This window comes from Narcine bancroftii, chromosome 2, assembly GCF_036971445.1.
Source record: "Narcine bancroftii isolate sNarBan1 chromosome 2, sNarBan1.hap1, whole genome shotgun sequence".
Lineage (NCBI taxonomy): Eukaryota > Metazoa > Chordata > Chondrichthyes > Torpediniformes > Narcinidae > Narcine > Narcine bancroftii.
The window spans coordinates 365,374,361-365,401,000 of NC_091470.1; the positions used below are offsets into that span (position 1 = coordinate 365,374,361).

At 40.2% G+C, this 26,640-nt stretch overlaps 1 protein-coding gene across 17 annotated transcripts in view; it reads right to left on the reverse strand.

Annotated features, from left to right (window-relative positions):
• The window catches only part of LOC138755825 (intermembrane lipid transfer protein VPS13B-like), a 1,263,706-nt gene that overhangs the window by 948,905 nt on the left and 288,161 nt on the right, over window positions 1-26,640 (reverse strand). For 16 of the 17 annotated variants that reach the window (XR_011352575.1, XM_069922506.1, XM_069922508.1 and 13 more), the window contains one exon: window positions 17,239-17,326. Coding sequence is in view for 16 of the 17 variants with exons in the window: in XM_069922506.1 (XP_069778607.1) it covers window positions 17,239-17,326 (88 nt within the window). In the remaining variant the exon portion in view is untranslated. Of the gene's footprint in view, window positions 1-17,238; window positions 17,327-24,988; window positions 25,155-26,640 lie in introns of those variants that run through there. The other variant, XM_069922519.1, reaches the window with a different exon arrangement.

Genomic DNA, 26,640 nt, shown 5'->3' on the forward strand with positions numbered 1-26,640 from the left:
GTACTTGTACAATATTAAAACATGCCAATACAGTTTTATTAGCCATGAGAGATGGGCTGTGCCAAAATGATCTTAAAACAATTTCAAGTTCACATTTGCACAAGCATTCAGTGCGCACATACTTTTGTCACAGGAAATTTGCACAATATGAGATTTTTGCAAACTCTGACGACTAAAAATTAGAGGGAACATGTTCATTTTCCAATCCAGACAACATCCTGGTAAATCACCTCTACACAGCTACAATGAGATCCCTCTAAATATTTCTCAGAATCAATCTTTAGGTATTAGCTGCCAACATTTCATCTTCATTAATATCAATATGTTTCAGGACATCAATGTTCTCATCCTGATTCACTGGTTTTTATCATCTTTTTGCATGCATTGCAGAGGAACTTGGATGATGTTGTCTTGGTGTCACCTCTTGTTGGGCACTCTCTGTAAACAGTGAGAACATCATAGAAGGTAACCAAGAAACTTGCCTTGGAGTCCTCATCCCCTTTATCTGTCTTCATCAACCCCCACCCCAAATCTGATCTCACCACTAACTCATTTTCCAATGCATTTCTCAACCAATATTCACCCCCTCCCAATAAATGTTGCGTTTCAATCTCCTCTGCTCCCAACCTTGGAAATCTTGAGTCTCCACTGATCTCCCTCTGAGCTGATTGTTGGCCATTCAACCACTAGGCCACTTCTGAGAGTCCAAGGTAAAGGATAAGACCCAAAACAATCTCTCAAATGCTGCACCACTTCCCAAGCACGTGATTGATCTTGTATGCCTGGTCTTGGAGGGGATCACCAGGTGGCCCATTTATATATCACAAATATGTGCAAGGCTGATTTATTGCAAGTGGATTTTTTTTTGAGGTTGGAGAGCAAACCATTCCTCCAGATTAACATCAGGTACTGAAGGAGTGCATTAGAATTTCTCGGTAATAAATTTTTTTACATCTTTTCAACTTGTTCCAAAGCACTTTATTGCCAAAACTAAAGAGCAGTCACTATTATATCATGGGAAACACAAGAAGCAATTGAAGCAAATCACGTTTTATAAACCACACTGTGATGACAGTCAAATAATGGAAAAAAAACAGACAAGAATGAACTGTAGGGCTGAGTCTACATGTATCCAGGTGCAAACTCAATGACCAGTCAAACTTATCTTTCAAATTATTCAAAGATTTAAACCTCAAGCACTTTGAAACCTATCTAATAGGCACGATTCTCTTTAGTTTTTCCTTACAGTAGTCTCTGAACATTTAAATCCCTTCAATTAGAGCAATGTGAAAGGGAGTAGCACTCAGACCTTAATAGGACAGCTAAAATTTCAACCGTGCCACAACAAAAATAATGCAGAAAGGGATTTGCCTGGCTTAAAATCCAAGCTGCAATTACCCTGCCCAGGCTATTAGTTTCAGTGTAACTGCTCCCCCAATAATATATGACTGAAGAGTAGCCAAGTCCCATTTTTCTCCAGGCAAGATCCAATTAACAGGGCAGCTGAGTATTCAACAGCAGAGAAACTGGTGCATTACTTAATTATCCACTAAGTTTGTAATGTTTCTACATTACATCTAGTTTTATTTCAATGCACACTCTTTGCTCTTAATCATTTTTAAACCACAACTTTTTTCTTTTATAATTACACGAGGGATTGTCCCTGCAAGATTTTCAATCTACCTCTGATAAAAAGTGCATAGTGTTCCATTTCACCAAACCACTTAAAAATCTCTCCATGAAGGATTAAAAAAAACACAATTTCAAACCACGACTTCCTGCAATATAGTTCCTTGTTGAAGACAGCAACCAAGCATGTTCAAGTTTATTGTCATCTGATTGTACATCAGCATGAAGAAACAGTGCATCACCAGACCATCAAACACCCTGTACGCAATCCACATATATACAGAGGGATCCAAAATAAATAAATATAAACATACAGATTGCTAATCAGATATTTTGAGACAGAGGGACAAAGGTAAATAAAATTGGATAGCAGGGATGGCAACAGTCAAATTGCAGTGTGGTAATCATGTGCTCTGGGTGGGAGATGAAAGAGGCAGGAAAGAAACATTTTATAAAATAAAACGGAAAGAGAAGGTTTTAATTTATCCCTATTCTTTATAACAATTTGTACAGTGAAAAACACACCTCTGGATTGCTGAGCACAATTTGTGTATCAGTGTGTGGTCAACATTTCAAATTCCCACTTAACAGTTTATCTACTGTGCTTTTCAAAACATTAACCCTAAATCCCTTTGTGACCCTCCAATCTGCTTGCTTAATCCACCACGTTGCCTTCTGGTTAGCTCATTAATTTTTGGAAATACAATATGATCCATGTCCTATTTCCTTGCAGGAATCTGAATGGTCTGTGAAAACCCTGTGATACACGCTCCCATTCCTCCAAAGTTGATCCATTCAAGTTACAGGAACTAGGTAGATGCACTGCCAAGGATAGAACCTCAGCAAGTTTATTTTGCCAAGAGGCAGGCAGCAGCAGCTCCTGGGCCTCAACTCTTACCAAATGTTTTGTGCAACTTCACTGACCCAGACCAGGAAGTGGTTATCCATGCATTTTGCACAAAACAGGCAACCTGTCCAACTGGTCTGGGCCAGCATGTATGCCATCTGTTTTCCACAAGTGCCATTTCAGAATCTATCGAATTATTTCTTGCAGAAAACCAAAAAATACTATTGATGCTGGAAATGGAGTAATTCAGTTAGAGGATGACAGCACAGAAAAAGGCCTTTCAGTTCAACTTGCCCATGCTGGCTCAGGTGTCAACTCATCCCATTTACATCCATGTCCTATTTTAGGCAGCTGACTAGCGAGGGGCCCAGCGGCTGAGGGACCCACACAGGCTGTGTTTGGAAAAACGGCCCCACAGGCCCCTTTTAAATCCATGCCCCCTATCCTTACTCCCCTACCCTGGGGGGGGGGGGGGGGGGGGGGAATAAACTGTGGCTATTCAACCTTCTTATAATTTTATAAGCTCCAGATGAAAAAAAAAGCCCAGTTTATCCTATCTCTCATAACTTCAGTCCTCAGGCTCCAGTGGCATCCTTGTGAATCATTTCTAAGCCTTTCCATTAATCTTTTCTGCACCCTTTCCCTGAGAAACATAATACAGTACAGCTCCGATTATCCAAATTTGGATTCTCTGAAATCTTCTTATTCAAAAAAAATGTTTAAATATTGGATATCCAAAACAAATCAGAAATCCTCATTTATCTGAAATTTTTTCGGAGCCAAACTAACCTCACGAGTTGAAAAAAAATCATCCAACATGAAATTAGAATGGCGAATGTCCTCATTTCAGGTAACTCCCTTCACAGCGGAACTCCCGACACCAAACTGTCCCCTCAGCCTACTACCCCACACGCACACCAAGTGAGAGGTAGGCCTGGGGGGGATATGGAGTCAGGTGTTGGGAGCTCTGGAGACAGAAGCCCGCCGACTCGCCAGTGAGTGTTCCACCAGCTTGGGAAGCCTCCCCGTGGATCAGTGGCAGTGATTGGGAGGTCTCAGTGATCAGCGGGTGAGAATTAAACATTATTTTAATCCTTAAAAAGCCTTCCCTTGTTGTTTGTTGTTGTTTAAACATTAAAACAAGTGATTTGCTGGCCTTTTCGAATAAATCAGAGTTGTACAGAGCAGGTCAAACAACACGTGAAGAGATAAACAATGGATAAATAAAACTATTAAAATAAGTCCGTTTTAATTGCGCTGCTAAATAACAAAATATCAATATATTAAACTAGACTATTAAAAACTATTTTGCAAAGGTGAAAATCATTAAGTTGAATAACGTGACAGCAAGATAGTCCAAGAATTGCAACATTACAGTACTGAAGATAATAACAAGTGAGCCGTTCGCCCTTTTTCCACTGGTATCCCAATTAATTGGCTGTGCAGTGTCCCAGATAGGAAGGCCTTTGTGCCACTTCCACTGGGGCACTAATTGCTTTTTCACTGAACACACTCATCCCCAGGCATCGGAGTGTTCTGCCTTCAACTGGAAATGGGGAACTTTCTGCTGTCCCGTTTCCACTGGTTTTATCAGCACACTGGCATCAGAAAATGCCAGGGATACGAGTAGGGGTCGAGGTGATTAATCCCCGGCATGAAATGACATCATTTGATGCCAGAGTTGGAGAATATTACTTTTACACTGGACCCTGACCCAGCAAATTCCCAGTTAATTCCTGTGTCAGGGTTCCAGTGGAAAAGGGGCTTTTGTCTCTCAAAGAATAACACATTTCTTCACGAGACATTTGTCAAATGACTATTACTTGCTTTGGAATGATAAAACTGTAAGAGTTTCAAAATAGCTAATTTATCATATTAAAGATCAATGATGGCACCAGTAGCTTCTATGATCTGACATGAATCTGACTAAAATATTGCTATGCTTTTATTCCGTTACAAGCCAAGAGGACCCCAAAACACAGCAGCAATAGATATTCACCAAGACCAATGGTTACTTAACAAAAGTTGTTTTTAATTATCTTTAAACAGGAAAATAGGATCAAACTTTATCTTATCACTATTAACAACTCCCTTCTAATTCTAAGCGCACGTGTATGTTATGTGCAAGTTTAGAAAAGTTCTTTGATTCACAATTCAATCTCACTTCCCATTCCTCAAAGTTCACTGGTTGCAGGCAATTCTTATACTGGGCACAGAATTTAACATTTATAAAGTTCACCAGGCTTTGGTGCTTGAAAGGTAAATGGTTATTGCTCAGGAAGGTTCAGAGAGATTTGTTGTTCGCTGGACACCCACAACTGATTCCTTGTAACCAGCCACTTCAGTGTCTTGCTGAAGAAACTTGCCCCATCAGGGTTTTCCAGATGATAACCTCTTTCTTCAGGTCATCAGAGAGTTCCTTTTTGTTTCTCTTATTTCAAGTGAAACATTAGGCACCCAGTCTTCTCCTCTTATGTTGACTACAAGGGCTTTAACCAGGCTGAACTAAGCACTCACAACCCATCTTCCAAATGGGGTTTTCCACAAGCTTGCCAGCTTGACCTATTCCAGTCCCAGCTACTGCTGCTGACTGTAAAACTGCAGAACTGAATCTCCCACCCCCTCAGAGAGAAAGCCTGTTTTACTCTCTCTGCTTGCAAATCCACATGACCCTCCTAGAACAGCAAGTTCCACGCCAGACAGCCTGCAGCTCCGACGAGTTCTTTCATCTGCTACTTTTTTGTAAATAACAATCAATTAGTGAAGTCTCTTGGGCACTCTCGAAAGGCTCTGGTGCCGACCTGTCAAGCATGAGCAGAGCTCCTGTATTTTAAATAAGATCTGTTTTAAAATGTTTGTATGTGAGCTCCGCTAAAAAGCCTGCACCAATTTATCTCTCAAAAACATACTAGATACAATACAAAAACAACATAATCTGTCATACTTCATACTCAGGAATATCAAATTAGTTAACAATTGATAACTGTAATCAAGTCATCGTGTCAAGAAAATTGAGTAGACTACCTCTTGTTAGCCATATGCCCATCCCGTTGGCCATACCTGCCCCACATTAGACATTCATCCTCTCAGAACCCTAGAAACTGGAATTCCAAGGACTACCAATGGGGATTGGTAGATGCCGGATACATCTATTTTCCAGTTGCTTGGGACTTAGTCTTACAATGCCTAACTAATATACCTGCATTAAGAATTAACAATTTAAAAGACAAAATATTTTACTTACACTGAACAAACTTCACTACCATGAATATATAAAGTTGCATCTGTTAGTTCTTCCCCCTCCACAGAGGTGCCCAAAAGTTCAACAAATAGCACACCACCCCCTACCCTCAGGTTCATAGATAAACCTTCTAACCGATGACTCTTACTAAGTAGGGATAAGGAGACGCTTTAAGAGAGTCACCCCAATGGGGAGCGGCATCAACCAGCTCTTCATCCTGGGCGACGCCATTGCTGTTTCACACAACTTTATTCAAACAGCTGCTACGAGCCAAGCATGGCCAATACACTCTGCTGGCTCAAGATTGCCTCCCATGTTTATGTGTTACTTTAGAGAATATTTACTTTTACAATTTTAAACTTACATTTTTAACTTATTATTTAATTGTTATTTATTTTTATTTTTAATCTTTTCTCCAGAATTTTTTTTTTGCCAGTTGCTGAGGGCTGCTGGTTGCTTGAATTCCACTTACCAAGGGTTTTACTGCAGTTAGTAACTGCAGAGCTGGTGGGAAGATTATTGTCCCTGTGAATTAGCTCTGTTGGTTCAGTTGCGTGTACAAGATTACTGATGGTTTTTTTTTTGCCCTCAGATTTAAACATCGAAAATGCTGGATATCTGCAGTAAACTTATTCACAGATGTTTCCTTTGTACTGTCAATTTTCTTTTTTCTGATGTAACTTATTAACCTGAAATATTAACTCTTCTCTCCATGGATTCTGCCTGAATTGCTGAAAATGTCCAGCATTTTCAAACTTTTATGTCAATTATCTTGTGTGTGCAATAATACCAGACATGGGCATAATGAACCAAATGCTCTCCTTCTGTGCCACAGGTGTCTGCGATTCTCTGATGTATGGCTATCCCATTTGAAGAGGTTTCAATTAAGAAATTCATATTTGCCTGAACACTCCAAGAATTTTCTTGGAGACCATCAAAATCAAAATACTGCAGTTGCCAGAAATTGGAAATAAAAACATAAATTATCGGAAATACTCAGCAGGACCAAGAAGAAACAGATCTGCAGATTTCCAGCATTTTCAGGTTTAAACCTGGGAGTAAAATAAGTCATGAAGACACAAGGCTGAAGAAACTCAACTGATCAAACAGTACACTTTAAGTAGCAAAAATAAAGATACATAATCAACGTTTTGGGCTTGAGCCCTTCATCAAAATAAGTAAAATAGGATATCAGTGATCTTTCACATGGAGTGGAAACAACAGATGCATCCGCTTCATATTTTACATGCAGCATTGCCATCAATACTGTCTTAAATATCAACTCTTGATACAGAGCTAACAAATTCATGGAGACAAGAATCTTCCCACTGTTCTGCACTAGTCCCTACAGAAAGTAAAAATGGCATCTTCTGAGGCAGTACCCAAATCTGCAGGTCATGCAGCAAAAGGCAGTCAACATTTTGGGCCTGAACCCTTTGTCACCTGACAAAGCCTGAAACGTTGACATGGATGCTCCGCGACCTGCTGAGTTTCTCCAGCACTTTTGTGAACCCCAGCGCCTGTAATATTTTCTCAATTACCTTCTTCTGATGCTGTTAGTTGGAATTGAGGATCACTCAAGTTCTGAGAAAGCTGATTAGCCCAATGTGGGACTTACACGGTACTACTTACATCAACAGTGATGAAGTGTTTTGAAAGGCTGGTGTTGAAGCAGATCAGTTCCTGTCTGATGGTGACATGGATCCATTCCAGTTCACATACCATATCAACAGGTCTAAGGCAGATGCCATCTCACTGGCTCTACACAAAGCCCTGGAACACTTGGACAGCAAAGATGCCTACATCAGGATACTCCTTATCAACTACAATTCAGCATTTAACTCCCTTCAAAGCCTGGGAGTTAACACCCCACTGTGTGATTCGATCCTGGATTTCCTCAACTCCAGACCACAATTACCAAAGATTGGTAAGAATTTCTCCTCCACAATCTCCATCAGTACCGGAGCATTATAGGGCTGTGTTCCTAGCCCCCGTTCTACTCACTTTACATCTACGACTGTGTAACTTGGCATGACAATAACACCATCGACAAATTTGTTGATGATACCACAGTAGTAGGTTATAGAAAGGAAGGGGGTGAGTCAGCGTACAGGATGGAGATTGAAAACCTGGCTGAATGGCATCAACAACAACCTTGCACTCAATGTCACCAAAACTAAGGAGCTGATATTGACCAGGAAAGAAAGCCAGAGATATATAATCCAGATCAGAGGTAGAAGGTGAGCACATTTAGGTTCTTGGGAGTCATTATCTCAGAGGATCTTTCTTGGACCCTACACATCAATGGCATCATGAAGAAAGCACGTCAGCGCCTCTACTTCCTCGGGAGTTTGTGGAGTTTGGTCTGAAACCAGAAACCATGCAAATTTCTACAGAAGTGTGCTGGAAAGTGTGCTGACTTGCTGCATCACAGTCTGGTGTGGGAACACCAATACCCCTGAGCATAAAGCCCTCCAAAAGGTAGTGAACACAGCCCAGGACATTATAGGCAAAACCCTCCCCGCTATCGAGTACATCTACAGGGAACGTTGCTGTTGGGAGCCAGCAGCAATCATCAAAGACCCACACCACCCAGCACACACTCTGTTCTCGCTGCTGCCATCAGGAAAGAGATATATTTGCCACAAGACTCGCACCACCAGGTTCAGGGACAGCTGCTACCCTTCCACCATCAGAATCCTCAACGACAAATTCAATCTGAGACTTATTTAAGGATTCTTACTTTTTGCACCTTATAGATTTTCTTTGTTCTTTCTGCATTGCACAGTCAGTTTATCTGTTTACAGTTTTTATGTGTTTACATGTATACACTGTGCATACCAATTAGTGGTAATTCAGCAAGAATAAGGAATCTCAGGGTTGTATGTGATGTCATGTATATACTCTGACATTAACACTGAAATCTGAACCGCAGACTAATGTGGTGGCCATTTGGCGATCTTCTGAAGTGACCCACTACTTCTGCATTCACGCAGTTGTGCGAGTTTCCGATGCGTGTGCTCAACGTTCTCAGTACTATACTGGGATTCATTCTCCACTTTGAGGGGACATACGTCTGAGATTCCCAAGAGTCAATGAGAATGGTGTATATTTTTCCAACAAGGCATTGCAGACCTCCTTGACTCTTTGCCTCTATCTACTCTTCCAATGAGTTCTCATGGTCTATTGTTTTCACATCTCTGATGTTAGCCATGCCAGCAACATGGTCTACCCAACGGAGCAGACTGATTGAAACTGAACCCTCAAAGCTGGAGATATTGTCCTGGGTGAGGCTAGTGACATATGTTAATTTATGAGAGAAGTAAATTTGAAGGTTTTTCCAGAAACAGATTTGATCAGGTGGCTACTGTTGATATTCCAAGTCTGAGAAATATAAAGAAGGGCAGGGATCACTGCTGAGTGAAACACAAAGGTCTGCAGATGGTATGATTGCAGTAAAAACACACAGAAATGCTGGAGAAACTCAGCTCCCTCACCACCATTCAGGGCCCTAAACAGTCCTTCGAAGTGAAGCAACAATTCACTTGTCTATCTGCAGGGGTCATCTACTGCATCTAGTGCTTCTGTTATGGTCTTTTCCACATCAGAGAGACTTGGCGCAGACTGGAAGATCGCTTTGTTGAGCATCTCAGCTCTGTCCGCCACAATAGCATGGATCTCCCAGTGGCCACCCATTTCAATTTCCTGTCCCATTATTTTACTGACATGTCTAACCATGGTCTGATGCACTGACAGACTGAGACCACCCTCAAATTGGAGGAACAATATTTCATCTTCTGCTTGGGCACCCTCCAACCAGATGGCTTTAACATTGACTTCTCTGGTGTCCATTCACCCATTACACCTCCCCCCACTCCTCTTCCTCCCCACCACCTTCCCACTAGCTCTGTCTCGCTCCTCCCTTTTCCCTCTGTCTCTTTTCACGGAGCCCAACATTAATTCTCACCTTTCATCTTATCCAGTCACAACCTTTTGACTGTTGGTCTGGACTCCTCCCCCTGCCAATCTTCAGTTTTTATTCAGATGCCTTCCTGTTTTTTCCTCATATCTTGAAGAAGAGCTCAGGCCCAGAACGTCAGTAATATATTTTTGTCTCCTATGAACGCTGCAAGACCGACCGAGTTCCTCCTGCAATTCTGTGTGATGATTGCTACTGCATTCACCGCAAGTTGTGTGCCAGCAGAGAATAGCAGCGATGAAGTCTTCAGTGGTGGGGAGGTTGGCTTGGAATGATTCTCGCAGAGAATTTGGAGGATTTTACGCAGAGACAGGTAATGCAGCAGACACATCAATGCAGTTCTTTGTGCTTCACCACCTTCCTGAATGATTATTTCCATTTCATGTTACTTGTTTAATTTTTATTTTTAAACTTGAAAGCTTGCCCTGAATTCTCCTCATAATTGCAATTACCGGTAAACACAATCTCAGGGCAATAATATGTAATTAGTGGCATCTGCACTGAGAATTTTTAAGTGACAGGTCATATTATATCATCAACCTTTACTCACTAGTGGTTCATTGGCCATTTTTCACTCATTTGATGCCAGTACCTTTCTTCCCAGTGGAACTGAAAGTATGCCAGAAGTTATTTTTTAACTGCATGTTAATTGTTGTTTTTACATTCAACATCCCAAGATTTTCTGGCTAATGTTTTGGTTTAACAGCCCTTAATGACACTAAAGGAAAATAAATGTGCCATTTTAGGACTGTAGCTGATTTATTTACATTTTCAAAATTGCTGGTAAACATATTTCAAGGTTAATTTAATTTAATATTCACACTTGGATTTCCCGACTATCACAGCATGCATTTAAATCAAATTGTGGTCCAATTGTACAGTGAACCTTATATTTTTTTTTTATTTTTTTATTTTTCACACTATGAACCATACTGACCAAAATACATACAGACATTTCCCTCTTGAATATACAAATTGTCATTTTCTCCCCTTTTTCCCCCCTCCCTTCCCTCCCTCCCTCACCCCCCCTCCCCATTCACTCAACGTTCAATCTATATGATACATTAAACCCGTTAAACAACGTCGTCACACAATAAAAATAAACAAGAAGTTCGTGTCATCTACTTTTACAGTTCAACTCGTCGTCTTCTCCTTCTGTCACTTTAGGGGGTGGAGGACCGCGGTAGGATTTCTCTATTGTGTTCCATGTACGGTTCCCAAATTTGTTCGAATACTGTGATGTTATTTCTTAAATTATATGTTATTTTTTTTCCAATGGAATACATTTATTCCTTTCTATGTACCATTGCTGTATTCTCAGGTTATCTTCTGATTTCCAGGTTGACATAATCAATTTTTTTGCTACAGCTAAGGCGATCATAAATCTTTTTTGTGCTCCATCCAAATCGAGTACCTCATATGATAACATATTTGTCATGCATTCTCAAATAACTGAGAGGTATACAATCAAAGATATATTAGCTACCCTTCTCTCCTTCTTGCATTTACTATGCAATAATAAACATCTTCTACCCTTGTCTTCTCGTCTCTGGATCACTACCTCAACTACTGACAGAGTTGCGTTATGCCCAGCGATTAAATATTTCCGAGCATCTCCAAGATTTGACTACCATGCTAATTACTGTCCAAAGGTTCCCAATCAATCAAGTTATTAAGATCACGGCACGGATATAGCTGATACAGTGGCAATGCGGCCTCTGGTGCAGACCTGGGAGGAGTGGGGTAAGCAGAGACATTGTCTCTCACCACTCCTCCACAGGGTCCTCCTGCCTGACGTACCTGCTCAACAGTTCCATGCAGGTTTAGATTGACTGCTGAACGGGGCTGGCAGCAGTTTCTACATCGAAGGCTTGTCGAGTTCGGCATCCAAAATACAGCACCATTTTGGCAGGCCACACCCTAAATGTTGTGGGCTCCAGTGAAGCCAAAGACTGGCACAGGAGACCAGAATGGGCCACCACCCCTACTAGAAGACTGGGACAGAACCCTACAAGGTAAGAAACAATAGCAGCAGACCAGCACAGAGCGCCAAAGCAGGAGAACATGAGAAGGAGAAGGACAGGACCCAATAGGAGAGGAAACTACTGCAGCAGACCAGCACAGTGTTCAGCAGCCACAGGGAACCAAGTATTGGGATCAGGATTCATGAGGGTGCTGTTGGCGAGCAGAGCTCCCAAGGGGTCTCAGCACTGACATCTCCCAATAAAGTTCAGTGAAGGGACCCAACCAGGTACGACTTGGATACCTCAAGCTCAGGTTCCCCACTGGACCAGGAAGGAGGCTGTGAGATTGCAGGGGTGAAAGAAGCACAAGTTAGCAGGATTCACTGACACTCGCTCTCTCCTTCGATCTTAGGGTTATGTTTTTCTTAAAACACAGGGTTATTGCTATCCTGAACGCACTGCCAGAGGAGGCAGTGGTATCCAATATTATTATAATGTTTCAGAAGCATTTAGAAAGACTCTTAAGTGGACAGAGTACAGAAGGACACTGTCCAAATGTGAGCAAAAATGGTTAATATTGATGGGTAAAAAGATCAGCAGGGACATGATGGGCCAAATGATCTGTTTCTGTGCACTACAGCTTATGACTTTACAGCCATAGGAGAATCTTCAACTTGTTTTTTGAGCAGTGAAGTTATGTAGAACTAGAGCGACCCTTAAAGTCCATTCCTGGATCCTTGTAAAACTCTGCGCAATTAACCATGTCGCATCTCCAACTGAGACAAGGCGTAGACCTGTCACCAAGCGTTCCTAGAAATGTTAAGCCTGCACACATGCACAGTTTGGATCGGCAAGACGATCAACAGATCTCTCACCTCAAAAAAGAACAGGAACATTCAGATCGAGGAACTGAACATGAACCAAAGAAGCTGATGGCTTCTTAAACATTTACTCCTTGACCTAACATCCACCACAGCAATTTCATTCCACAGCATATGTAAACAAGATTGATCTTTTAATAACAACCCTAGCAGTGAGGATTATTAAAAGAGAGGTATTTCAAAATTGTATATTCCCATTTTAATCATGTTCAAACCTATTTGCACACTTAAAAAAAAACTTTGATAGGTCTGCAAGACCAATAAAAAACCTGCAAGAGATGAGAATCTAGCCAAATAAACTTTCAGGAAGGAAACTATTATCATCTGAGCCCATATTGACATTAACCTTCTTGAATATATGATTTATTACTAATTTTTTGCTGTTACTCAAAACAGACTGAGCTCTCTCCAAATTTCAAACTATCTCAATGGTAAGCATGCATTTTTAAAATCAAATCCATCCTGAAAATGCACCATCTTTAAATGCAAATTATCACAACAGTGAAGCTGCTGTGAACCAATCAATAGATTCTGATTCTGCGATCAGAGCACTCCTTCACTCCTCTCCACAACAAAAACAAATGGGAAACTTTTCAAACAATGTTTTAAGGCAATTTTGCTATAATACATCCAATGCAACATGTAAAATATTGTGTGCAAAATTATACAATTAAATGATGCAATTCACAGTTCACAAAACTTCAGAATGAAAGTATGTCCGTCCATTTGGAAGTTCGTTAATGTTTCTTTTTCAATTAAAGCCTGCAAGTCTCCATCACCATACAAGTTAAACTTATTTAAACGAAAATGTCTGGTAGATTTGTTCAGCAAACAAAGCGAGCAGCAAGGCTCATTTCAATCCCTGCAAGTGATGGGGGGGGGTAGTTTCACAATCAAGAAAAATTAAAATTGTAAAATGCTGAAAGTCAGAGGGATTAAAACAGAAAATGCAGGAAACAGTGCGGTTCTGAAAAGGGAAACAAACTTAACATTTCAGGCCCAAGATCCATTGTGAAAAAGGCTTTTAATACAAGTCCCTTGCTTGCTTTTTGATCACACCTTGAAGAAGGGCCCAGACCCAAAACATCAATAATCTAACTTTACCAACTTGACACTACGAAACCTGTTGAGTTCCTCCAGAATTTCTGTGTTTTTACTGCTGGATGCAGGAGACTAGCTCAAGGGAACCAGGTATCGGAACTGGGATTCGAGAGGCATGAAGGGATGCCAATCATTTGAACTGGAGACTGTGCAGCTCCAATGGCTGCAGGAGCACTGCAAACGAATCCACAGACATTCAGTAACTTTAAAGGAACTTCACTTTTTCTTCTCATGATTACTCTTTATTTGCCTTATGGCAGACAAAAGTTGAAGTATTTTTAATGTATCATTACGTGACATAAAAGGACAATTTTTAACATTTTGAATAGCAGCTCTTCAGGTCTGTCCTAAATCAAATCCCTGAATCTTGAGATGACTTAATTCTAGTCTCAGCTACCAGTGGAAACAACCATTGGGACATCTAACTTTAGGCCCAGTTGTTTGCTCAGCACCTGCTTGTATCATGGTCCTCACGTCCCATCGCATCCATAACATCTCTCTGGCACATTAGATGTACCCTACCCTTCACATTGAAGGCCAACACAAAATAATTGTTCCAAGTCTCTGCCATTTCTGTGTTACCCAATATTATTTCTCCCTTCCCATCTCCCAAGAGTACACTTGTACTCTTGAGATAATTATGACAAGTTTTATACTCTGTATATTTTCTGCTGGTTTACTTTATATAATCTATGTTCCCTTTATTTATTACTTGTTCAGTTGTTGCTTTTTAATGTCTTCCCAATCTTCCAGGTTCCCATTACTCCTGGTGACTCTGTACATATGAACTTTTCGTCTGAATCCTTTTATTTCCTTAGCTGGTTTTCCTCACCATCTTTACATGCTTTTAACTGGAACCTACCTTTTGTTGGGCACTGTGAAAAATCTCTTTGAAAGCCTTCCACTGTTCCTTAACTGTGCCACTCTATAGCCTGCGTTCCCAGTCTACGCTATCCAACTTCAGCTCGTCACCTATTTGTGATTTTGGCTCAGTTTTTCTCCTTCCATCATTATTGTCAGGCTTGCTGGGCAGGTCCCACAACCCTGCTATTCACGAACCATCACAAAGACAAAGAAGTATAATCTGATTTCAACCGTTGCATTAGTTCATCGGACCTCAGCTTGTCAAAGATTTTCCCTCCGTGTGGACATACAGTATGAAACAAACCCTTCGGTCCAACTTGCCTATGCTGTCCAAAATGTTCCACTTGCTAGCTTCTGGCCCATATCCTTCAAAACCTATCCAAATTTTATCCATCCAATTTTTTTTTTTAACTTGCCTCAACCACCTCCTGCGAAAGCCCATTCCATGCCCGCATTCCCTTCTGTGTATAAGGTTACCCCTCAGGTTCCTGTTTAATCTCTCACCTAAACCTATGCCCTCCAGTTACTGATTCTCCACCTCTGGACTAAAGACTCTGGGCATTCACCCAATGTATTCCTCTCATTATTTTGTACACCTCTGTGAGATAACCCCTCATCCTCTTGCCCTTCAAGGAATAAAGTCCTCGCCTGCCCAACCTCTCCCTGTAGCTCAGGCCCCTGAGTCCTGGCAATGTTCTCGTAAATCTTTTCAGTACCTTCTTCAACATGACAATATCTTTCCTATAGCATGGTGACTAATACTTAACACAAAATGGGACCTCACCGACAGCTTAGAAACTGCCACATGACCTCCCAACTTCCATACTCAATATTCTGACTGTTGAAGGGCAATGTGCCAAAAGTCTTTTTGACACTCTACCTATGTATCTCTTCTTTAACCCTCAGCTCTTCAACAATCCCCAGATTCCTACCATTCAGTTTGATGGCGCTACCCATGCTAGACTTCCCAAAATGCCACATCTCACATTTCTCTGCATTAAATTCACACACTTCTCTGCCCACATGCCCAACTGATCAAGATTCTGCTGTAATCTTTGGCAATTGTCTTCACTATCTGCAATACCAGACACTTTAGCATCATCTCCAAACTTTCTCATCATGCGTTTGAATATTTGACGGATTTTGGACTGTTCTCCTTGGAGTTCAGAAAAATGAGGGGGACCTCAGAGAAACACTTGACTGTCAAAGGGCCTGCCACAGTGTAGATGTCACTAAGTTACTTCCCATGGTAGGGGAGTCTGGGACAAGAGGGCACAACTTCAGGATTGAAGGACACCCAGTTGTGGAGGAATTTCTTTCGCCAGAGAGTGGTGAATTTCTGGAATTTGTTACCTCGGGCAGCTATGAAGACCAAGTTGTTGGGTGTATTTAAGACAGCAATTGATATATGTCTGGATAGTCACAGTTATGGGAAGAAGGCATGAGAGTGAAGGTGAGTGGGAAAATGGATCAGCTCATGATGGAATGGCGGAACAGACTCGACAGGCCGAAAGGTCTACTTATGTCCCTAAATCAAATGGTCTTATGCCAAGTATATTTTCATCTAAATCATTGATATGGAGGATAAACAGCAGTGGGCCCGGCAACAAACTTTGTGGCATGCAGCTAGTCTCAGGCCTCCAAAAAAACAACTTGTTCCTCCCCCACTGCTAAGTTTAACCTGCAAACATTCCCAAAACAGGCTTCAACATCAAAGAAAGTTTGTTTTAAGTCATAGTAGTGGAGGAGTGTAAGCATCGGTGGAGTATATTTAGTATGTTAACAGCTTAAGGGTGTGCAGAGAGAAGCAGTACATGAGGCTCAGCAATCCATCTTTTTTAACCTGCTTGATTAGTTAGTTGGGTAGTACCCACATAATTTCAAATGAGCCCTTTTGTTTTGATCTGGTGTTCATTGATACTACTCGACTTACATTCAACTAATTGTAGTAAAATTCGTCACTGAACAGCTACGAAAAATATGAACATTAAAGCATTTGGAGTCATTCCAAATTCAGTTATAATTCATTTCCCAATGGGACTCATGCAAGCATGGGGAGGTTTCAATTTATCCAAAACCCAACAAAAAAGTTAATGCCTTGGCTTAATAAAAATACATTAAATATATTTGATTAGAAACTATAATTTTCACGTTATTTTGGCGAGCTGCATCATAATTGGAGTCTAAAATTCACCTTGTTACATTTAGTCGATGGAAAACAAGTTATATATTTCTCATTATTCTTCACAAAATTAATCTTGCATCCACTAAATAAATACAAATGCATAATCGGTTAATACAGAAGACATTGTGACCTCAGAAAAAGAATAACTTCTCATGAATTTCTCAGCACTTCTGTTGTCGCATCTCGAATTGTATCAGAGGTCACTGATAATTTTTCTTTGAATATTTTATTTTTGATTTTCAAAGACTCATATAAATCCAAATAAATGGTTACTGAAACTTAAAAGAAAATACGCATCAAGGAATAATTAAATATGGGACGGAATGACCATGCAAGCTGAGCAAAAAGCCAACTTCTCAGGTTTACAATTTAATCACGATTTAGTTTCTGTATTTATAATTTGAAGATATAATCTCACCTGACTATGATGGTCAGATTTAGGTGAAAGAGAGGGCAACAGGTCAAGGACCAGAAGACTATAAAGAGACTTTTGTTTGTGTAGTTCAAGGGGAGGGAAGCAAACATCAAAGAGAAAATAAAGTAATACCTTTGCCAGCACTGCACTCCATTGTATACAGGTAATCCATGTAGAAAGCCCCAAAACGCTGCACACCAGCTATCTCTGTGTACGTCTCCTGCCAACAATAAAAGACAAATAAAACTTAAGTTCCAAAAGGATGGAGTTCAGAGATTACAACACTATACATGAATGCCTATTTATATTTGCATAGCCATTACACAAAAACTTATCAGGGAAGGAGTACAGAGGTTATCTCAAGCATCCTCCAATTCAAGTAATGTGACATAATACAGGTTTTGCACAAGAGACCGATGCAATTTGGGTTACTACTTCACCAGTTAATGTGTAATTTTAGTTGCATTTCGAGTTCGTGAAGAGCCTGTAAATTTGTTTCCAAATGTAAAAATACTCAGTTGTGCAAATGCCATTAGTTGAAGCATGGCAACTATATTAAATATATTCTTCCTTAAAAATGACTTCAAAATCACTAATATATACAGCATGGTGACAGGCCCTTTTGGCCCATGTGCCTGTGGTGCCCAATTCACCTACAAACGCGGTACATTTTGGAGGGTGGGAGGAAACCCACGCAAATGAGGGGAGAACATACTAATTCCTTACAAATAGTGCAGAATTCGAACCTGGTGCTGTAATAGCATGGTACTAACCTCTACACTAAACATGACTAAATATGCCACTCTACACTAAACACGCCACCCTTTGTGGAGTCTCCACCTTTGACTTTAAATTCACTGGCCTGTAATTACCCTGCTTATTCCTGCTGCCCTTCTTGCTTTAGGGCACCAGAGTGGCTGGCACTTCTATTGCCAGAGAAGACTTGAAAATTCAGCAATGTCCTCTCTTTACCCACAGCAGCTTTGGATTTATCCAGCTTGCAAGAGTGAAAAGATATCCAAAACCTCCTCCTTTTCAATGAAAATTTGTTTTGGAATTTCACCATCCCCTCCCTTAATTTTCCAATTACATTGTCATTCTGCACAGATGAGACTAATTCATCAACGCTCTCTGGTTCCATGTACAGATTGCTACACTAGTCCCGAATGTGCCTCATACTCAAGCTATTTGTGGTCACTGATATGAAATGATTTTGAATTTTTTTCAAATTGCCCACCAGAGTTATTGCGTACCCTCTTTTCACCCTCCTAATGGCCTTTTTAAGTACATCCCTCCATTTCCCACGACACGCAAATTCCGCACAGTTCTCTAAACCTGCCATAAGCTACCTTTAAAAAAATGGAGCCTGCAGGGTTCTTGAGTCTTGATGGCCTTATCCTTCGCCATTATGAGAATATATTGACATCTGTACAGAGTGGAGGGAGGAAAGTTTAGGGGGTGACATCAGGGGTTTTTTTTTTACAGAGAGTTGCCTGGAATGCAACCTGGTGGTGGAGGCTGATACATTGTGGGAATTTAAGAGACTCTTAAACAGTCACATGGATGAAAGAAAAATAGAGGGTTACAATGTTGTAAGGGCTTTGTATTTTTTACTTTTGATAGAAATACATAAGTCAGCACAGCATTGAGAGTGGAACGGCCTGAACTGCGCTGTAATGTTCTATGTTCCGGCTCTGAACCCTCTCTAATTACTTTTGAATGCCTCCCAATATCAGGCCTTGAAAGAATGGATCGTGATAGTAATTCTGGTCTTTGCCTATCCTCACCATCCCTCCTCACCCTTTTCCAATTCTGACAAAAAATCTTTGACCTGGAATGACAGACTTGTTTACCACAATTCTCTTTTTAAGCTGCCTGGCTTCCCCAACCACTGCAGAATACTTGCTGTTCAGAAGAAGATGGCTAGGACCCCTTATCAAGTATCAAGGATGCTACTAATCAGGAGCAGGATTTAAGTGCAGTTCTTATTTCCAGTGTCTCCTGTGTTTTTGTGAGATAGGATTAACTGTGAAGATAACAGCTAAATAATTTCAAGCTACTTGATAAAAGAAATCTGCAATTTGATAAAACTCTGGTTAAACCACACTTGGAATATTGTGCTCAGTCCTGGTCATCTCATTACAGGAAGGATGTGGAAGCTTTGGAGAGAGTGCAGAGGAGATTTACCAGGAAGTTGCCTGGATTGGGGAATATGACTTATGAAACAAGGCTAGGGTTTTTCTCTCTGGAGCAAAGGATAATAAGAGGTGACGTCATAGAGGTTGACAAGATTATGAAAGGTAGTCAGTCAGCACCTTTTTCCTGGGGCTACAGTGGCGAATACCAGAGGACATCTATTTAAGGTGAGAGAGGAAAGCTTAAAGAAGTCATCAGGGATAAGGTTTTTTTTACACAGCGAATAGTGGAACAGCTTGGAATTCATTGCCAGGGATGGTGGTGGAGACTGATAGAAAAGGCACATGGATCGGGAAGTTTTAGATTGCTAAGTAGATTTAAAAATGTAGGTCAGAACAACATCATGAGTCAAAGAGCCTGTACTATACTGTAATGTTCTCCTTTCTATGATACATTTTTTTATATTTTTGGATAAAGAAGGCAACAGACATAGATATATAAATGTTGAAAAAAGCAGAGGAGCAAGACTCATAATTAAAATTGAGAGAATATTTGAGCACATTCCTACAGGAGTCATGTCAAGGACACAGAAGAAACTTACTGAACAATCTCAACAATGTCATTCAGTGACATTAGAAAGTCAGCGCAATTTTCGTGACAAAAATACAGGCAGAAAAAAAAACGTGGCTTGTGATCAGTAAAATCTCTTTCCACTGAGTAAACTAGTAAATACAGGGGGAAAAGGGGAAAAAAAAAACTTCTGTTTTCAATTGTTTCACTATTCTGGAGAAGAACAAAAATCTGAATTCACATTGAAAGTGAATGGAAATATTCAAGGATTTATCAAGAAATCCACACATCACTAATGTAATAAAATGATATGATATTACATTTCTGGCTATAGTTAACTTTTAAACTAAAAGTTTATTTTGTAAGTTTAGCCTTTCCTAAAATTATTCAATGGATATCTAATTTGGTACCTTACAAATATTGCTGCATCTCTCAAATTTATGTGTCTGGTTTGTGACTACAAAAATCACCAAAAAACTCTGGCACACAGGCACTAACTGTGGATAAAGAGTCAACATTGACACTGCACCTAATCCTGATGAAAGGTCATCGGCAAAAAATGTTAGTTCTTTGTTAGAAGAATGCTGCAGGACTGCTAAGGATTTCCAACATTTTACTTTATTTTCATGTTTCTAATATCTGTCAAATTAGTGGCTTGTTTGAGATGAAAATATTCCTGACACTGCATGCAAGTCCTGGAAGAGAATTCATTTTCATTTTCCCCTCATATCTGCATTCTGTATCCTGATTAAGCACATAAATTCCAGGCTTTTGTTCAAAGGATCATGGCCAGCCACAACAATTGAAACTCAGGCACAATTCCAATGAGAGTTACAACCCTGGTTTTAATATTTATGGAAGTCAGTGAAGAAATGAAAATCAAATTTGATAATAAAAATGAAATAGTATTTTAAAACAGTTCAAGCAATACACATAAAAACCAGATTGAATAGATGGAAGCTCGTTTCTCCAGTAAAAGGAAGAACGAGATAATCAGTGATTTTTAAGATAGGGCAAACTAAGGGGAGAAGCTTCTTCTTAAGGTTGAAACCAACATTAAATACCAGAAATAATAGCACAACAGGGAATTCAAGAGGGACATCGTACCCAGATGGTGACATTACTACCAGAAGCAGTTCAAGTGAATAGCTTGGATGCATTTAAGAGAATCTAGATAAGTATACCCACAGCTACATTTTAATTCCAACAATAATAATGGTTCTCTGAAATACACCAAGTCACCGACTGGTGAGGATGCTGGCAACATATTTGCAATGGATGAAGATAAATTTCTTATCTCAGATCCTGGACTGAGAGGTAAAACCCTCTTCCACTCTGTGTCATAAATTTTGAATTGCCTAATTGGAGCAATAAATCCTGCAAGGTATGGTATTGGTCAGATCTTCTGGGCCTTAGTTGAGGTCCACGATTTGATCTTCACCAAGGTGTAATGTTGGTGGGCACCAGACTGTTGCTTTAAAACAAGTACATTGCTGGTTGGAGGTTGAGAATAGGCAAAAAGAGCAACCTCTACATCAGAAAGACTAGACACAGATTGGGAGATAGATTCTTTAAGCACCTTGACTTGGGCCACTGCAATAGTGAGGGCCTCTCAGTGGCCAGCCATTTCAATTCCAAACTACACTCCCATGCTAACATGTCTGTCCATTGCCAAACCGGGGCCACTCAAAGGTTGGTGTTCCATCTGGCCATTCTCCAATCAGTTGGCAATGGCTTCGGATTCTCCAGATTCCATTGGGCCCCTCGCCTAGCTCTCCCTTTTTCCCTGTCCTCCTGTCTCCTCTAATTCCCTGCCTCCTTGCCTCTCCATTCAGAGAGCTATCTACCTTATCATTTCCCAGATTTTTTCTCCTCCACCCTCCCACCCATAACCACTGATGGCCTCTTGCCTGTGGCCCTGGGCTCCTTTCCCCCCACCATTTTATTCAGATACCTGCTTGCTTTTCGCTCATAATGACAAAGAGCTCACACCCGAAATGTTGATTGTTTATCTTTGCTACATAAAGAAAGTGGTGTGACCTCCTGAGTTTCTCCAGCGCTTCTGTGGATTGAACTTTACCACTCTGCACAAGTTTGTTACTGCACAACAATGATGAAAAAAAAGCAAATTAATGGTGAATTCAGATCTCCCATAAGGAAATGTGGTGAGTAAAGCAACAAGAAAGCAATTAGTGGAGCATTGAGAAAAGGAGCGAGTGGTGCAACAGAAATAGTGCCATTGCTTTTTAACATTATTAAAAGTATGTGCTTCCTACTAGTGGTTGTTGGAAGTTTATTAAATCACAATATTTATTTGAAAAGATGAGATACTTGTGCCATGTCTGGTTGTGTGGCTGCATGTTTTACTCTAAGGATTGGAGAACACTTTCATCATGTTGTACTTGTACAATAAACTTGACTTGACTTGATCCAGTCTGCAAAATATTGGGCATTACTGCTCCAGAGAGAGCTAGCACAGACTCAATGGGTCACATGGCTTCCTTCTGTGCCATTGTGTCTTTTTTAAATGATGGAGAATTAAATAAGCAATGAGATTCACAAGTAGGTTTTGGTCTGAGCTGAATATGGACACTTCTGCTGGGCTGAAGGGCCTTCTTCCATGTTGGAAATACTTGGTATCTCGACGTAAAAGTTTGAAATTATACTTTTTAAAACTTAGTTGACAGAGGAAATGAATCAAGCTGAGTAGAAGCAAATTCATAAAAGTAAACTTTTTCTTAAAATCCAAGCTATAACATTATTGTGAAATCGTAAGAGTCCCTCTGGCATGTCTACAGTGAAATTATTACAATATCAGTCAAGATTTAGCCCCACAGTGCACACACTGAAGGTTTTGTTAAGTTTGGCCCAGAACACAGAATTCCCTGGGGTTCCAAGTGAATACAAAGTTTAACACATTCAGAAATTTGCCGGTGCCTTGGTGAAAATCTAAGGAGAGAAAGGACATGGCATAATTGGCCAAAAATATCCTTTTCTGCTGCAACGCTCAAACATTTTGCGTGCTAAATATATTAGTAAGGTCCATAGGTATGTGTGATCGACACCGAATCCAGGTTCAACAAAGAACCACTTCACCATTTAGACCATTCTGAGTCCTCAGAAAATCAATATTACTTCATAACATTCCCCCGAAAATTGTTTCATTTCAGATGCTTTATGCAGTTCCTTTGAATACTCCAACTGAATCTGCTTCATTCATACTGGCAAAGTGTTCTGGACCCTAACAACTCACTGTGTAAAATACATTTTCCCTTGTGCAACTTCTGGTTCTTTTCCCAATTTCCCATGGTCCTTGACCCCTCCATCAATAAGAATAGCTCCTTCCCCTTTATTGATTCTCCCTTAATGTTTTTAAATTTGTTTAACACATCTCCTCAAATGCCCCAAGAGAACAACTCCAGTTTCACTATCCACATGGCTGAAGTCTCTAATCCCTGTAATCATTTTTGCAGATATCTTCAGCACCCTTTCCAAAGTCATTATATCAAATGGCTGCACCAAGAACTGAAAGCATTGTGGATGTACTTTTTTGTACTTGAAGCCTATAAAACTTTGGATTCTTTTTGCTTTTTTAACTACTTTGTCAACTTGATATGCTATTTTCAACAAAGAGTATACATATATCCCAAATCTCTCCACAACACAATATCAATATCAATGGGAAGTAAAAAGTAATCAACGTTTCAGGCCTGAGCCCTTCATCAAGAATGTGGAAATGCAGGTAGATGGCTGAATAAAAAGTGGGGAGGAGGGCAGAGGAGAAGAGGGAGGAAGGGGAAGGGGAGGAACACAAGCCAACAGGTATGAGGTAATAGGTGGATGCAGATGGGAGGGTAGAAGCTGAGTAAGGTGATGGTGTAGCGGGCCAAGGTAGTTCTTTGATAGGGGAAGAAAGGGAAGGGATGATTTCACTATTAACAAATTTTTGTTTCCTCCCCCCCCCCACCCTTTCCCTTTCCCTCTCTCTCCTTTCCAGCTCCCCACCCCCTTCTCTTCCTTGCTACTCTCTGCTTTCTGTTATGTAGCTAATTTTTTATTCATGCTGTTACAATCCTTTTTATTGCATGCCCTTCAATCTTGATGACACACCTGTGGTACATTGTACAAATGTAGCTCTCCCACTATGTTTAATAATGAATTACCCTGGACAACAAAGGTTTTGCTTCCTGTATGAGGGGAGATTTGATAGAGTATTTAAAATTATGATGGATCTAGATCAAGTAAATGCAAGTTGTCTTTTTCCACTGAGGTTAGGTGAGATACAAACCAGAGGATGTGGATTAAAGATGAAAGGGGACAGATTTAGAGGAAATATTAGGGAATTATGGGAGCATGGAACAAGTGGTCAAGTCAAGTTTATTGTCATCTGATTGCACAGTACAACCTGAAGAAACATCGTTCTCTGATCCTCGGAGCATGAATGGTGAATGTGGGCTCAATTTTAACATTTAAGAAAAATGTGGACAAGTATATGGATGAGAGGAATATGGGAGGAGTATGATGGGACTAGGCAGAAAAATAGTTCAGCACAGATGAAGGGCCGAATGACCTGTTTTCTGTGCTGGAATGTTCCATGGTTCTTTTCTATTGAATATTTTGTGTTTGAAAGATATATGGACCTCACAAAAAATTCTTAAAATTTTTAATAAAATAATTGCAGTGGCATAATGTTTAATAAACTAAATGAGCGTCAGCCTGAAATTTTATACTGCTGGTCCATTACTACCAAACAAAATGTGAGCTTTAATCAATGCAACTTCTTATTCCATTATTCATTTCGTTACTTCTATTTGTTCACGTCAGTTGCTGCCGAGAAGTGCTTAAGTTTTTATGGTTAGATATTGAGCACCAGGACTGAAAACAGAAAGGGGAAAGGGATTCCATATCAGTTCTATGCACAGGAGACTTGGTAATGTATCCAGATGTCTGCAGTTCTTCTAATTAGAACACTGAGCAAAAAAGTTTTTCAAAATTTTTTCTAAGGTTTGTTTCCTGAGAAAAAAAAATTCAAGATTAATATAGACATCTTCAAGCTGGACACAAAATAATTTTAGATTTGCTGTATCACAGAGGAAATTGGAGAAAAATTAAATAAACCTTTGTTGAATTTAATCTGCTTAATTGCATCATGATGCGTTCGTTCAACTGACCTAAAAATATTTTGCCGGTGATATTCATTTGTACTCAGCATCTGATGCCTCTCAAGTCAGTGTCCAACAATAGTCGGCCAGCGCTGATGGATTCCAGTTGCTCTGATACCACTTTTACTGGGTTGCAATGTCTCGATGAAACCTTTCACCATGTTCAACAGGGAAGAAGTTCTAGTGTGAAGGCAGAAATAGAATTTTCAAAGACATTTTGCACTTCATGGTTTTTTTTTTATATTTGAGGCAGGTTAAAAATATGGTATGTGAAAAAAAATTAAGGGGATATTTGTGATCAGTTGCCCAAAATCTGCACAGGAAGCAAAACCTTTGTTGTCCAGGGTAATTCATTATTAAACATAGTGGGAGAGCTACATTTGTACAATGTACCACAGGTGAGTCATCAAGATTGAAGGGCATGGAATAAAAAGGATTGTAACAGCATGAATAAAAAATTAGCTACATAACAGAAAGCAGAGAGTAGCAAGGAAGAGAAGGGGGTGGGGAGCTGGAAAGGAGAGAGAGGGAAAGGGAAAGGGTGGGGGGGGGGAGGAAACAAAAATTTGTCAATAGTGAAATCATCCCTTCCCTTTCTTCCCCTATCAGAGAACTACTCTTGGCCCGCTACACCATCACCTTACTCAGCTTCTACCCTCCCATCTGCATCCACCTATTACCTCATACATGTTGGCTTGAGTTCCTCCCTTTCCCCTTCCTCCCTCTTCTCCTCTGCCCTCCACCCAACTTTTTATTCAGACATCTACCTGCATTTCCACATTCCTGATGAAGGGCTCAGGCCTGAAACGTTGATTACTTTTTACTTCCCAATGATATTGATATTGAGTTGTGGAGAGATTTGGGGTATATGTATATTCTTTGTTGAAAGGGCATATCAAGTTGACAAAGTAGTTAAAAAAGCAAAAAGAATCCAAAGTTTTATCGGGAATAAACCTGTTTAACCTTACCATGTAATTCAGATCTTCAAGCCCCAACAACATCTCTGCAGTCTTATAATAGACTTAAGGAAGAAAAGTATAGTTCCAGACCCATTATACATCAACGGGGACTGTGTGGAAAGGGTCATTTTTTCAGATTTCTGGGTCCACACTTTGCTGAAGATCTCTCTTGGACAACCAATACCATCAGAGTCGTTAAAAAGGCACAGCTACGACTCCATGCCTTCGGGATTCTTAAGAAGGTCAAACAGCAGAAGAAATTGCTGATGTCCTTGTATCGCTGCTCCATCAAGAGTGTACTGGTCTACTGCATTCCAACTGCTCGGCAAAAGACAAGAGGGACCTTCAGAGGGTCATCAGTACAGCCCAGAAGATTATCAGCTGTGCACTGCCCTCTTTGAAGGACCCTTACCACCCTTCTCACCATCTTTTTGAACTGCTCCCCTCTGGTAGACATTTTAGATCTATTAAATCACAGACAAACAGACTTAAAGCCAGTTTACTCCAGAGCTAGACATGAACTGAACACCACCAAACATTGAATATTGTATTGTTTTATTGCGTAATTGTTTTTATATGTTATTGTTTGATGCATGCGTGCAATGTCAGGATGTGCGCTCAATTTCATTGTACTTGTACAATGACAATAAAGGTTATCTGATCTGATCTTTCAATTTTTATGATATCTTTCCAATAGTTAGGTGGCC